The following is a 14,279-nucleotide window of genomic DNA, read 5'->3' as shown; positions in this document are numbered from 1 at the left end:
GAAAAAGAAGTTCTTCCATTGGCCAAAACAGCGGTTCTACTTTTTAGAAGACTAATACAGTTCCTGTAGATGCGCGTTCTGATTGGATATCATTGAAAATGACATCATTACTAGTATTTCCCAATCAGACCTAGGCATTCACTAGATATAATTTGCATAAGGAGTTGTAAATAAAAAGAACCCGATGCTCCCGTTGTTCTTCGTTTCTGGAGAATTTGGCAACCTTTCACCATGCCTGAGCCAGCTAAATCTGCCCCAGCCCCAAAGAAGGGCTCCAAGAAGGCGGTGACCAAGGCGCAGAAGAAGGACGGCAAGAAGCGCAAACGCAGCCGCAAGGAGAGCTACTCGGTGTACGTGTACAAGGTGCTGAAGCAGGTCCACCCCGACACCGGCATCTCGTCCAAAGCCATGGGCATCATGAATTCCTTTGTCAACGACATCTTCGAGCGCATCGCGGGTGAGGCCTCGCGGCTGGCGCATTACAACAAGCGCTCGACCATCACGTCCCGGGAGATCCAGACGGCCGTGCGCCTGCTGCTGCCCGGGGAGCTGGCCAAGCATGCCGTGTCCGAGGGCACCAAGGCTGTCACCAAGTACACAAGCGCCAAGTGAGTTGCCCCACAGCCACCCATAACCGACCCCAAAGGCTCTTTTCAGAGCCATCCACGCTTTCCAAAGAGAGCTGGCACTTAGTTTATCCCTGCAAAAGCAGTAATAATCTCAAGCCTTTAGTTGAATGCCGCTTAATTTGTTCAACACAGTAGATTTTTGATTTGTGGTATTTCAGATGTTTTATCGTGCTTACTTCACTTACCAACCAGACTCAATTTGAGTCACCTATTGCGTAAGTTAGGGGCTAGAAAATTTCCTGTTCTCTTTAACTGAACGTTTACTTACAAGTTATCATTTTGAGCAGCCGCAAATCCAGTTTATGCCCTCCCCTTATCATGCTCTATAAATATCACCAAAGAATGAATTCAGAGAAAAGAACCAGGTTGTGTTACCTTTAGATTTTTTCATGTAATTTGATCTTGCTGCATATTCTTAAGTTTTAATGTTTCATCCCCTTTGGCAATGGCATTTCTGTTCACTATTATCTTTACATGATCAAATTTTTTAACTGGGAGAAAGAATTTAGAATGTTCATCAGTTTCTTTTTGTGTCAGCTCCACATTTCGTCTCACTCTACTTCCTCTTCACCTTTTAATTTTTCCTCGAAATAGGGAGAAATTCTAAATGGAAAGGCGATCTTCGATACAAAAAGAAGAGAAAGGGGATGGCATTTTTTTCCCATGGGAGAAGTTCAGTCTCCTGGTGTTTAGGCCAGTATTTTAGGGGTAATTGTCAGGAATCAGTGTGGAAATACTAGTTCCAAGCCTTCTGCAGACTATTATCAGACATTAAGATCTTAAAATCCAACACCATTACTGTTTTTCTAGACATTATTCAATATTTCCTATTAGGGAATTCCCATCCTGGCTCAGTGGTTAACGAGTCCCACTAGGAACCAGGAGGTTGTGGGTTTGGTCCCTTCCTTGCTCAGTGGGTTAAGGATCCGGTGTTGCCGTGAGCTGTGGTGTAGGTCGCAGACACGGCTCGGATCCCCTGTTGCTGTGGCTCTGGCGTAGGCTGGAGGCTACAGCTCCGATTGGACCCCTGGCCTGGGAACCTCCATCTGCCGCAGGAGCGGCCCAAGAAATGGCAAAAAGACCAAAAAAAAAAAAAAAAAAAAAAGAAAGAAAGAAAGAAAGAAAATATTTCCCATTAAAGGACAGGAGGCCTTAGACTTCTGGGAATAGAAAGTACAAAAATGGGACTGAATTTATGAGCCCAGGAGCAAAGGAGAGTTAAGAAAAAACCAGCGATTGTCTTCCCCATAGCCTCAAGAAGATGACTAGAAACACTTGCAGAGTGTTTATGGGGTTTAATATTCATTCATTTCTTTACATCAATGGCCACTGAGTATGAAATTAGTATTGTTATTGATGCAGTGAGGACATGACTAATATTAGGCTTAGAAAGGTAGTTATTTCTTAAAATGTCCCACATAGCTGTTCTCCATCCTATAAAGTCCCCATTTCTATACCATATAAATCCCATCTGTTCTATAAAGCCAATCCCAAATCTAATCTCTGTAAACCTTCTATGATTATTCCAGTTTGCATTTTTTCCCTTCTTGAGGTATCTCCAGAGTATTTTCCTATCTGTTTGTTGCAGTCTCTCCCACACACAAACACCCTGCCCATATATAAGCTGGGACCTCCTTGTCCTTCTTGTGTCTTTGTGCCTTTATCTTTAGGAGACCTAAGAACTGTGATTTATTTCTAGAGTCTTCTTTAATATTAAGCATTTTGTTTTATAATTTACTTTAAACAAACATTACTTAGTTCTACTGTTATGGTTGGCCTGTGGGACCTATACTTTAAATTAGAAGACCAGGAGTTCCCGTCGTGGCGCAGTGATTAATGAATCCGACTAGGAACCATGAGGTTGCGGGTTCAGACCCTGCCCTTGCTCAGTGGGTTAAGGATCCGGTGTTGCCGTGAGCTGTGATGTAGGTTGCAGACACAGTTCGGATCCTGCGTTGCTGTGGCTCTGGCTTAGGCCAGTGGCTACAGCTCCAATTCGACCCCTAGCCTGGGAACCTCCATATGCCACGGGAGCGGCCCAAAGAAATAGCAAAAAGACAAAAATAAATAAATAAATAAATAAATAAATAAATAAATAAATAAATTAGAAGACCAATTCCTAAAACACTTGCCACTTACTTTAAGAGTCCAAGACTGTGGCTCCTCTGAAATCCTCAGTCTCCCCATCAGCAAACTGGGGATAAGAGCAATGCAGAGTCACAAGATTATTGTGAGGATCACTGAGACTGCTTTGTGACTGTTTAAAAATTATTATGCACATATATCTGTATATATTAAAAAGGAATCTTGTACATCTATTTGGCATTTGAAAGGCTTAGGATATCTTTATTTATCAAACCGAACCTCAGAGTTCAGTCCTTACAGTGTTTTTTTCCTTCAATATTTGTTAAGCATATAGAATGTTTCATAAACTCTTCTAGCTGCCAGAATATAGCAGTGAACTAAACAAAAAAAGTTATGCACTCACAGAGTTTATTTTCTAACACAAGAACAAGACATGCATATAAAAACAAAATATTGGGAGCTCCCGTCGTGGCTCAGTGGTTAACGAATCTGACTAGGAACCATGAGGTTGTGGGTTTGATCCCTGGCCTCGCTCAGTGGGTTAAGGATCCAGCATTGCCATGAGCTGTGGTGTAGGTTACAGACGCGGCTCGGATCCTGTGTTGCTGTGGCTCTGGTGTAGGCTGGCCCCTACAGCTCCAATTAGACCCCTATCCTGGAAAACTCCATATGCCGCGGGAGCGGCCCTAGAAAAGGCAAAAAGACAAAAAACAAAGAAACAAACAAAAGACAACGAACTGTCAAAATATATTAAACGTTTGGGAGGGAAACAAAGCAGAAAAGGAAGATAGGGAATGGTTTTGTGTCTTCTATTTTAAATAACAATCACAAAATGTTCATCAAGAAGGTGAAATTTTGGACTTCCACCTTGGCACAACGGGAACTCCGGTGTCTCCGCAGCACCAGGCGCAGGTTCGATCCCCGTATAGTGTGTCAAAGGATCCAGCATTGCCACAGCTGCAGCACAGGTCACAACTGCAGCTCAGATCTAATACCTGGCTTGGGAACTGCATATGCCTCAGGGTCGGCAAAAAAGGAAAGAAAAAAAAAAAAAAAAGGTGAAATTTTAACAAAGATGAGGTGATAGTGAGGAAATGAGGGAGCAGGCCATTTGGGAGACTCTACTAGGCAAAAGGAAGCAGAGACAAGAGACCCCAAGCATATATATATGGGGTCAGGGGGAAATACCTGGTATTAGTCAAGGGACAGTAGCAGCTGGCCTATGTGGCTGAAACTGAGATGGCGAAATAGCTGAAGGTGGGAAACAGCAGTGGGGGAGGGGCTTTCCAGAATGCATAGGACTTTATAGGACAGTACAGTAGATTTTATTCTTATATATTTTAAATTCTTAGGAGCTGCAAAGCTGTGGGTTTTGGATGATCAACTGTGACGCGTCTCTACTCCGGATTCTGCACTTCAAAAGGCACTCTTTCCATCCTTACCTGGAGCACCAAACCAAACCAAACAAAACAAACCCACCACAAAATGTGCTCTGTGTGGACGTGTCATTTTCCATCTTTGCTGAAACCTCTCAGAGAGGTTAGAGGAAAGGAGGACTCCCAGGCCAAGTCAGGGCATCAGGGACCCCAGAAGTACCAGACCTTCCCCTACAGATATAGGAACTCCAGGCCTTATACTCCCAAGAGTTAATTTTGTTCCAGAACAGTCCTCCTGTCCACAATCTTCTGATCTGAGCAAATCTCTGTGGAAGGATCACCAATTTTGAATGGGCTTCCAGATGGGGGTCATCAGGGATGATGTGAATAAGGGCCATTGTCAAATAAGGTGTCTGTCACATGTGAAAGCCATATCCACCACTTTGCACTTGTGTCCACTCCTGAATCTTAACCTTTCTGTCACTTTTGAACTTTTTCTTGCCTTATTTCCACCCTTGTCTCAAGCCTAGAAAGCAAAATCTCTCATATTTCTTCTCATGGTACATTATCCATATAACTAGGTAATAATCGAATGCCCAGTTTCACTTGATCAGTTTTACAGTCCTAGTTTCTAATTTCTCTTGCATCCAGTGGTTCTCAACTTTAATCATGCATTAAACTTGCTGGCAGAACTTTGGGAGTTCCTGTTGTGGTAACGAACCTGACTAGTATCCTTGCGAAGGAGGGTTAAATCTATTATCTTCATCAGTAACGAGCTAGACTAGTATCCGTGAGGATGAGGGTTAAATCCCTGGCTTTGCTCTTTGGGTTAAGGATCAGGCATTGCTGTGGCTGTAGCATAGGCTGGCAGCTTGCAGCTCCAATTCAACCCTTAGCCTGAGAACATCCATACACCTCAGGTGTGGCCCTGGGAAAAAAAAAGAAAGGAAAACTTGCAGGTAGAACTTTGAAAATACATATATTACTGCTAAACTTTGCAGTAAATTCTGTTTTAATTTATCAGAGGAGGGGCCTGGGCATCTAGAGTTTAAAATTCTCCAGCTAATACTAATGGTTATGAGGATTGAGAGGCACATTATTCTGTGCCAACTGTGGGACAAAACCTCTAAGGTGGCACCCAGTGACACTTACCTTTTAATATTTGTGCCCTTCCCACATTGCTCCAGGGTTATGGTCAACCAGATATGACAGAATTGATGGTATATCACTCTCAGGATTAGATAGGAAATTTCCATCTTTTTTTTTTTTCATCTTTTTAGGGCCACACCCGCAGGATATGGAAGTTCCCAGGCTAGGGGTCAAATCAAAGCTGCAGCTACTGGCCTACACCACAGCCACAGCAACACCAGATCCAAGCCTCATCTGTGACCTATACCACAGCTCATGGCAACATCAGATCCTTAACCCACTGATCGAGGCCAGGGATCGAACCCACATCCTCATGGATACAAGTCAGATTTGTTACTGCTGAGCCACATAGGGGAACTCGAGGAAGCTTCCATCTTGATCATCCCACTCTCTCTTGGATCACTTTTTCCAGAGAAAGGAAGCCCGCCCTTGTCATGAGTAACCTTAAAGAGATGCCCACATGGTGAAGTACTGAGGCCTCCAGCAAACAGCATTATAAATGAGGCTTTTCTTGGACGTTAGAAACTCCGGTTCCAGTCAAGTCTTTAGATGACCTAAGTCCCGGACTGTAACCTCATAAGAAATCTTAAGCCAGGCCACCCAGCTTGGCTGCGCCCAGATCCCTGACCCTAAGAAACTCTATGAGATAATAAATGGTCAATGTCTTAAGCTGATCAATTTTGGAATCATGTTTTACACAACATACTTAGTTGATAATATTCCAGCTAAAACCCTAGCAATCCCTTCTTTCAAGGTTGAACCTTATACTTCTTCTAAGAAACCTTCCCAAATGGCCACATTCCAGATCATTTATCCCCTCCAAATTTCTACAGCAATTAATATTAAATATAGTATGAGTAGAAAATAGAGCAGTAGTGCCATTTAGCCTTTTGCTGCTTTATGACATTGTTCATATTATTTTATTTTGTATTGTTCAAACCAGTTGTTTGAGTTCCACTTTGATTATTTTTCTTTTTTCTCTATTGGGGGTAGTCTATACAATTATTTACTTAACTTTTTAAAAAAATATACTTTAGAAAATGAAATCAATGTATTTTAAAAGACACTTTGGAGTTCTCATTGTGGCTCAGTGGGTTAAGGACCTGATGTTGTCTCTGTGAGGATGTGGGTTCAATCCCTGGCCTCACTCAGTGAGTTCAGGATCCAGTGTTGCCAAAACCTGCGGCTTAAGTCTCAGATATGGCTCAGATCCAGTGTTGTCTAGGCCACAGCCTGGCAACAATTTGACCCCTGGCCTTGGAACTACCATATGCTGAAGGTGCAGCTGTAAAAAGAAAAGGCAACTTTACGTAACTACCTTGGTGGAAAATTTGTACCCCTGAACATAAACAGAACATAACTATAAAACAATATTTTAAATATACATATAGGAGTTTCTGCTATGGCACAGTGGGTTAAGAATCAGACTGCAGGGAGTTCCCATTGTGGCTCAGTGGTTAACAAATCTGACTATGAACCATGAGGTTTCAGGTTTGATCCCTGGCCTTAGGTGGGTTAAGGATCTGATGTTGCCATGAGCTGTGGTATAGGTTGCAGACAAGGCTTGGATCTGGCATTGCTGTGGCTGTGGTGTAGGCTCGTGGCTACAGCTCTGATTCGACCCCTAGCCTGGGAACCTCCATATGCCGTGGGTGCGGCCCTAAAAAGACAAAAAAAAAAAAAAAAACAAAAAAAACAACGAATCAGACTGCAGCAGGCCACTGTGGAGGTGCAGATTCAATCCCCAGACCAGAGCAGTGGGTTAAAGGACCACAGGATTGCAGCAGCTGCTGTGTAAGGTGCAGCTGTGGCTCAGATTCAGTCCTGGCCGGGGAACTTCCATATGCCACAGGTGTGGAGATACATATATATATAATTCAGTTCCAATTATACATTGTTTACTGCCTACTGCTTTGAGCCTGAGACCATTTCTTTGTTATGAACAGTCAGAGAGGGAGGCAAGGATTACCAAGTGTTAGAGAGGACTTAAAGACCTGCCAGGACCAAATTAATGTTTTCCCTGTTACTTAATCAGAAAGATTTAAAGAGCGTAGAAAAGAGAATGATATTTTCACTCTCTCTTTCAACCTTTTAAACACCAAAGTCCCAAACATACAAATTATAATAATTTTCTGTTCCCCCACTAGTACTTAGTACAGATCAGGGAAGATACTGGTTGAATGAATGTGCTGTTTAATTGAACCACGATTATATGTCTAACTCAGGAAATATAAAACTATATGACCAAGAGCTTGCTTTTGGTGGAACATTCATTAAGTTATATTTATTTTTATTTATCAAATGATTTATTATTTCATTGAAAGAAGAAAATCTGTGTCATGCCTTTTTCATAGAGCTTTCATTTGTGCACCTTATCCAGGTCCCAAGAACACACCTGGAAACAGTGCACATCATCTCATAAAGTCCTAAGAAAACTGGGGCCTTATTATTATCTCCTTTTACTGATAATCAGGAGAATCAGAAGTTAGGCTGCACACGGTAAGCTTGCAAGTCCTGTTATTGCCCAGCCTCAGGACTGAAGAAAAATGTCTCAAGACAGCGACAGGGACATCAATGGTTTATTTGATAGGGGATCTTACAAGCCTGAAGCAATGTCCTAGACTGGCACTCCGCGATGTACCAACAGTGGGCAGGACAGGGCCATGGTCTTCAAGGGGTGTCGTGGGGATCAATTAAGGGGCAATTGTTGTCAGGTGGGCTCATCCGTTACCAGGGAAACCAGCAGAGGACATCCTTCAAGGTATCTTTGGTTAATAAGGGGCAGATATTTCCCTTTAAAAACCCAGCATGGTGACACTATTTTGTTCTAAAAATCAAGACAATTACTGGTTGAAGGAGGGGGGCGAGCAACACCAGATCCTTAACCCACTGAGCGAGGCCAAGGATTAAACCCACATCCTCATGGATACTAGTAGGGTTCATTGCCACTGAACCACAGCGGAACTGTTACTTACCCCGAGCCACAGCGGGAACTCCTGATAAGCTCTGTGATTAAGCAGAAGGGTCAGTCCTGTGAGCAGAGTGAGGGGAAGCAGGGGCTGTTGGAGCAGGGGATGTACAGAGAGAAGAAGAGTCATTTTGCATGGCCTGATCATACCGACTCCTTGAGGTAGTATCCAAGATACCCAGCTAGCAAGAATGGGCAGAACTTCAGTCTTCAAATGTTTTCCAGGGCCTGTGCTCCTTCCACCTGGTCAGGCTTCTTTAGAGTAGCTTCTTAATTCTGAATATCAGAATGACCTTTTGGGTGCTCCATTCTGTTTTTCTATTTTCAGCATTTTATTCTCATTCACGTATTTCTGTTGCTTATCTCCTTGTACATCTGGATGTTTGTTGTTGTTTGTTTTTGCTTTTTGGGGGCCGCAGCATATGGAAGTTCCCAGGTTAGGGGTGGAATTGGACCTACAGCTGCTGGCCTACGCAACGTGGGTCTGAGCTTTGTCTGTGACCTATACTGCAGCTCATGGCAACACCGGATCCCTAACCCACTGAGCAAGGCCAGGGATCAAACCTTCATCCTCATGGATACTAGTCAGATTCATTTCCAGTGCACCACAATGGGAACTCCCTGGATGTGCTTGATTTCAGTTGCTCTAGTAGTTTGTCATTTGGGGGATTATTGAATGTCAGTGTTTACATCATGGCTTTGCACTTAAAAATCTACCCTCAAGCAATAAACTCTATGGCACTTACATCTTGCTTTTGGCATATGGGGAAAAATCACATTAGTTACTGGCTGCCATTTATTGAGTGTGTACTGTCTTTAGTTACTGTGCATTATCTATTTTTCTAATCTAATTAGGTAAGTGCTAGTGATCTACAGCTAAAGAGACAGAGGATTGGGATTGTAACATTATATTAATTCATTGACTGCTTTAGTAGTTTTCTACAGCAGTCATAACAAGGTGCCTCAGTCTGGGTGGCTTAAAAAACAGAAATTTGTTTTCTCACGGCTGTGAAGCTACAAGTCTGAGATCAAGGGGCCAGCAGGTTTAGTTCCTTCTGAGTGCTAGGAGGGGAGGATGGGTTCTACGCCTCTCTCCTTAGCTTATAAATGGCCATCTTCCTCCCTCTGTCTTCACACATCTTCCTTCTGTACTTGTCTGTGTCCAAATTCATTCTACAACCCATGGAGGTTCCTATCCAAGATTGAACCTGAGCCTCTGCAATGACTAGAGCTGCTACGGTCAGATCCTAACCCACTGTGGCCACAGTGGGAACTCCCCAAATTTCGCCTTTTAAAAAAGGACACTAGTCATATTGGAGTGGGGCCCATACTGAAGCAGGTCTATCTCTAAATATTGTTACATTCTGAGGGTTGGCAGGGTGGATTATTCTCCCCATTATAGCTGCCTTCCTTTCAGTAGAACAGCTTATAGAAATCAGGGGTGGAGGACTTCCTTCCCTGGACTAGGCAGTTTTGGTTCTTTGATAAGGAACAAGGAGGACAAAAGAAACTAAAAGTGGGAGTTCCCTGGCAACCTAGCAGTGAAAGATCCCCATTGTCACTGCTGTGGTGTGGTTCGATCCCTGGCAGGGGAACTTCCATGTGCTGTGGGTGTGCCCCTACCCCCAAAGAAACTGAGAATAAGGATAGGTTAATGCTTAGACTCCTACTTTAAAAATAATTGCATAGTATCTGTGTTGCAAATAACTAAACAGAATTCATATCGCATCCACAGTAATAATTTTTTAGCCTTTTACTTGGGCAAACCTGGATTGCTGACTCTTTGGGAGAGTGAGCATAAACGGTCTTCCCAGTGGGGCTGCTGCTTCAGAGAGGGACCTCTTCTTGTCTATTTCATTACTGCTTTCAAGGGAGAAATCATGGTCAGATGTGAGATATAACAGTAACTCCATGTCCTGCACGGAGAGTTTCAGTGGGCAAGTTTCTCTCTGCTCCTTGGTAGCATGATTTAGATGTAAATTGGCACACATTTCTAACAAATGAAATACAGGGTGTCTGCAAGCATTATGTGATATATCTTTCTTTTTTTAATTTTAATTTTTTTTTTTTTTTTAGCTGCAACATGCAGGGGCTTGATGTGGGATTTCAGTTCCCAGGCCAGAGGTTAAACCCAGGCTGCAAGGGTGAAAGAGCCAAATCTTAACTACTAAACCACCAGGGAACTCCTAAATTTGCATTTTTTGAGCATTGTCTTTTGGAAAAGTTAGATTTTAGTTTCTCTCAATTTCAGTGCTATAATCAACAGGCACTTTGCTACACATGTTTTTTTTCTAATAGGAAAGGCAAAAGTTACTGATTGTGTTATGGGTATAGGGTAGAGCTACATGATCCTCCAAAGAGAATTTGACCAGTATTCTCCAAGAAAAAAAATTGCCATTTTACTTTTTTCTACTTTTCCTCCTGTCCTCGGGAATAAAAGAGAGAAACCCATTGCTAAAACGAATACAGATGGCTCATCTCCATTCGTTTTCAAAGAATTTAGTATGATGATAATAAAACCCCACAAAATCTATCATTTTTACAGTGAAGGCCACTACCATGAAGTTAATAAACTGACTGTGTCATTGATCTTCTAGCTACTTAGACAAACTACTCCCCTTCTCTGTGCATCAGTTTGTTCATCTATGAAATAGGTATGGAGTGATAATGGCCTTAAAGGACTATTGCAGGCCATCATTTTCCCCACATGGAATGGACTGCGGTGAGGAACACTGGAGTAGTAAGTGTATGGTACATATTCTTCTATACTTTTTAACTCCATCAAATTACAACTGCCACATTATTTAAAGTCATGGTTGTGGCTTGTAGAAATCTGTGTTCCCTGGTGTGGCCACTGCCAAAACACTAGGCTTGAAGGAAGCAATAACTACAGACTGATGTAGGTGAAGGGGATAAGGATCCCATCCTAAGAAGTCAGGATGGTGTTCAGGGATTTGCCTCCGCCAAGATTTTAGATCCAACAAAAACATATCAGAGGACTGTCGAGATGGCGGAAGTGGAGAGTCCACTGTAGATGTCACTGAAAGGGCTCTGATGAGGTTAATCATTCTGGTGGCTTCAGAAGGATCCCTTCTCATGCAAGAAGTGATGGACACAGTTCTGGGAAACAAAGGATATGTGAAAGGTTAAGAAGAAAAAAAGTGATTGAAGAGAAGATAGCCTTGATAAAAATGTCCTAGACCATAAAGTGAAGGTGTTTGAACGGTTGAATGTTAAGCTCTTTAGTATGGACACTCCAAAAATACAAAGCCAGAATGAAATACCTGAACTTAAGATATTTTACTCAAATACAACATATACTTTTTCAAGGCATATCTTATTTCCCTTACTGATAAAGTAGTGCAACTAATCTCTTGTGTGTTTAAATTTAGGGCTTCACAGACACATTAACTATGTAAGTTATTGATTTCCTTAAATTTATAAACATGGTTTCATGGTTTTTCTTGTGGGGGGGAGGGTGCATCTGTGGCACATGGAAGTTTCCAGGCTCGGGGTGAATTGGAGCTGCAGATGCCGACCTACATCACAACCACAGCCAAACCAGATCTGAGCACAATCTCCAACCTACACTCATGGCAACGCCAGATCCCTAATACACTGAGCAAGGCCATGGATCAAATCCACATCCTTGTGGGTACTAGTCGGGTTCTTAAAATGCTGAGACACAATAGGAACTCCAAAACATGTTTTCTTTTTTTTTTCTTTTTAGGGTTGCACCCACCTGCATATGGAAGTTCCTAGGCTAAGGGTCTAAATGGAGATGTAGCCCTTGGCCTACACCACAGCCATACAGGATCCAAGCCAAGTCTGCAACCTATACCACAGCTCACAGCAATGCTGGATCCTTAACCCACTGAGTGAGGCTGGGGATCAAACCCAAGTCCTCATGGATGCTATTGGGTTCGTTAACCACTGAGCCACAATGGGAACTGCAGTCCCTGTTTTCTTATACATTATAATTACTCTTTTAATATGGGTATTATAAAAGTTCAAAAATATGAAATTATAAATCACCTAAAAATTACATCCTCCAACTTCTAAAAAGATATAGTCAGATCTATTCAACTTTGAACCTGAGACCTTAAGCAAAGATTCAAAATAATTTTCCCCTTTCTCAAAGCCGGACTTTAGCTTGGAGAGATTTTTTCATGGCTAGACACTTATCTTGGCACATTGCAAAATAAAAATATTAGGTCACATATACTTTCTTATGCAATTTGAACAAATGGTAAATTTTGAATCAAGTGGTCAGTTGGTAAAATAACACTTCTTTTGGATGGACTTCCAGGTTTTTTCCCGGGAGAGACAAACTAGTTTTAAATATGCCATTCTTAAGGGCCTAAAATGAAGAGATGGGATCCTGACTTCTTGATTTTAAGATAGGGGAACAGCTCTTCTTCTTCTGTACTATTTTAAAATTTTTATTACAATCAGTAGAGGAACAGTAAATCCAAGGGACATGCAGAGAAAAAAAACACAGTAGGGAGTAGGACCTAATCCCTCCCTTACAGAGAAATTTCACTCAGAGAAATTAGGGTGTGGAGAAAATGATGAGTTCTTTCCACAAAGCCGCAGGGAGGGCCCTGAATTCTCCCAGTTAGGCTTAATTCACAAAGGGAAACCGTTGGTAAGCTTCAAATTGCGAGCGCAGCATCTGGATTGGCTACCAATCCAAGGTGGAACTTGATAGATGCGTGCGAAGATCTGAACTGGGTTCTCACTTCCATTTCTTTCTTTACTACCTTTCCAACTTGCTATTCGGCAAATCCAAACTCATGGAAAAGAGCCGGCATCTCTCGCCAAAGAAAAATATGGGGAAAAAAACAAACAAACAAAAATGATTTGTACCTTTCTGCTGTGTGCCAAGCGCTTTAGTCAGGTACGTTTAAGTTCAAATTAAAGATGGAGCTCTCAAGGGATTGTTCACGAAAGCTTTTGCCAGGGTGATATTTTAAAAGGCGAGAGGGTTTTGTTTTAGGAAACGGTATTTTGGAAATTCCCATCGCGGCACAGCTAAAACGAATTCGACTAGGAACCATGACGTTACGGCTCGATCCCTGGCCTCGCTCAGTGGGTTAAGGATCCTGCGTTGCTGTGGCGTAGGCGAGCGGCTACAACTGATTCAACACCCTAGTCTGGGAAGCTCCACACACCACGAGGATGCGGCCCTAAAAAGCAAACAAAAAACTATTTTGTTTCCTTTACTACACTTGTCTATCATGCACCTGATCCTTCTCGACATAAACATTTAACACAATATTGAGCGTTGCTGCAGCGCCACCTACATCTTAGTGGAAGTAACTTCTAACAAGATCAAAAAAAAAAAAGCGGAAATTGCTTCTTTGCAGCAAATAAAAAAAACCTCTGTATAAAGTGAGTGCCAGGTCTCTTTAGAAGACTGAGTGGCTCTGAAAAGAGCCTTTGTGATGTGGGACGAGCCTTACCAGTCGCTCCGCTGCAGGCTGGCTCACTTGGAGCTGGTGTACTTGGTGACAGCCTTGGTGCCCTCGGACACGGCGTGCTTGGCCAGCTCCCCGGGCAGCAGCAGCCGCACGGCCGTCTGGATCTCCCGGGACGTGATGGTCGAGCGCTTGTTGTAATGCGCCAGCCGCGAGGCCTCGCCGGCAATGCGCTCAAAGATGTCGTTGACGAAGGAGTTCATGATGCCCATGGCCTTGGACGAGATGCCGGTGTCGGGGTGGACCTGCTTCAGCACCTTGTACACGTACACCGAGTAGCTCTCCTTGCGGCTGCGTTTACGCTTCTTGCCATCCTTCTTCTGCGCCTTGGTCACCGCCTTCTTGGAGCCCTTCTTTGGGGCCGGAGCGGACTTGGAGGGCTCAGGCATAGTCAGGAATCAATCTGCGAACAACCCAAAGGTAAAAGGAAAGAGAATGAGACCGTCTGCTCCGTTCTCAGCTTCTTATACAAAGGAGGCAGCGAGCAAAGTCATGATTGGTGGTGAATCGTGGACACGTCACTTGATAGTTTTGACCAATCAAAATAAGTGTATTTCAAAGCTAGGATTTCATTGGGTTAAGAAAAACTGCG

At 42.9% G+C, this 14,279-nt stretch overlaps 2 protein-coding genes across 4 annotated transcripts; one reads left to right on the top strand and one right to left on the bottom strand.

The window, feature by feature from the left end:
• Positions 1-202: 202 nt before the first annotated feature.
• Positions 203-5,908, top strand: H2BC16 (H2B clustered histone 16). Of its 3 annotated transcripts, XR_014809826.1 has the most exons (3): positions 203-608; positions 1,224-1,322; positions 4,067-4,253. XR_014809826.1 is itself a non-coding variant. In XM_084967748.1 (2 exons), the coding sequence occupies exons 1-2, from the start codon at positions 232-234 to the stop codon at positions 4,092-4,094; spliced, it is 405 nt and encodes a 134-aa protein (XP_084823874.1). In that variant the 5' UTR covers positions 203-231; the 3' UTR covers positions 4,095-5,908. The 3 variants fall into 3 exon arrangements, 2 of the variants coding, with proteins under 2 accessions (XP_084823874.1, XP_020955505.2); XM_084967748.1 differs by lacking the exon at positions 1,224-1,322 and having other exon boundaries at positions 4,067-5,908; XM_021099846.2 differs by lacking the exons at positions 1,224-1,322; positions 4,067-4,253 and having other exon boundaries at positions 203-664.
• Positions 5,909-7,800: 1,892 nt separating this feature from the next.
• Positions 7,801-14,127, bottom strand: H2BC15 (H2B clustered histone 15). Its single transcript, XM_013977505.3, has 2 exons — positions 13,673-14,127; positions 7,801-11,327 (listed from the first exon to the last, which is right to left on the bottom strand). The coding sequence occupies exon 1, from the start codon at positions 14,074-14,076 to the stop codon at positions 13,696-13,698; it is 381 nt and encodes a 126-aa protein (XP_013832959.3). The 5' UTR covers positions 14,077-14,127; the 3' UTR covers positions 7,801-11,327; positions 13,673-13,695.
• Positions 14,128-14,279: the final 152 nt, after the last annotated feature.

Source organism: Sus scrofa, chromosome 7 (genome assembly GCF_054392235.1).
Source record: "Sus scrofa isolate SSC_HxYL_T2T_F1_AM1 chromosome 7, Sscrofa_HxYL_maternal_Yorkshire_Landrace_v2.0, whole genome shotgun sequence".
Classification (NCBI taxonomy): domain Eukaryota; kingdom Metazoa; phylum Chordata; class Mammalia; order Artiodactyla; family Suidae; genus Sus; species Sus scrofa.
This window is presented reverse-complemented; position numbering and strand designations above follow the sequence as displayed.

Excerpts from the sequence above, each read along its gene's own strand:
- H2BC15 (XM_013977505.3), bottom strand. The coding sequence starts at position 14,076 with ATGCCTGAGCCCTCCAAGTCCGCTCCGGCCCCAAAGAAGGGCTCCAAG.
- H2BC16 (XM_084967748.1), top strand. The coding sequence starts at position 232 with ATGCCTGAGCCAGCTAAATCTGCCCCAGCCCCAAAGAAGGGCTCCAAG. Across the intron at positions 609-4,066 it reads ACCAAGTACACAAGCGCCAA|GAGCTGCAAAGCTGTGGGTT; the intron begins GTGAGTTGCCCC and ends TTAAATTCTTAG.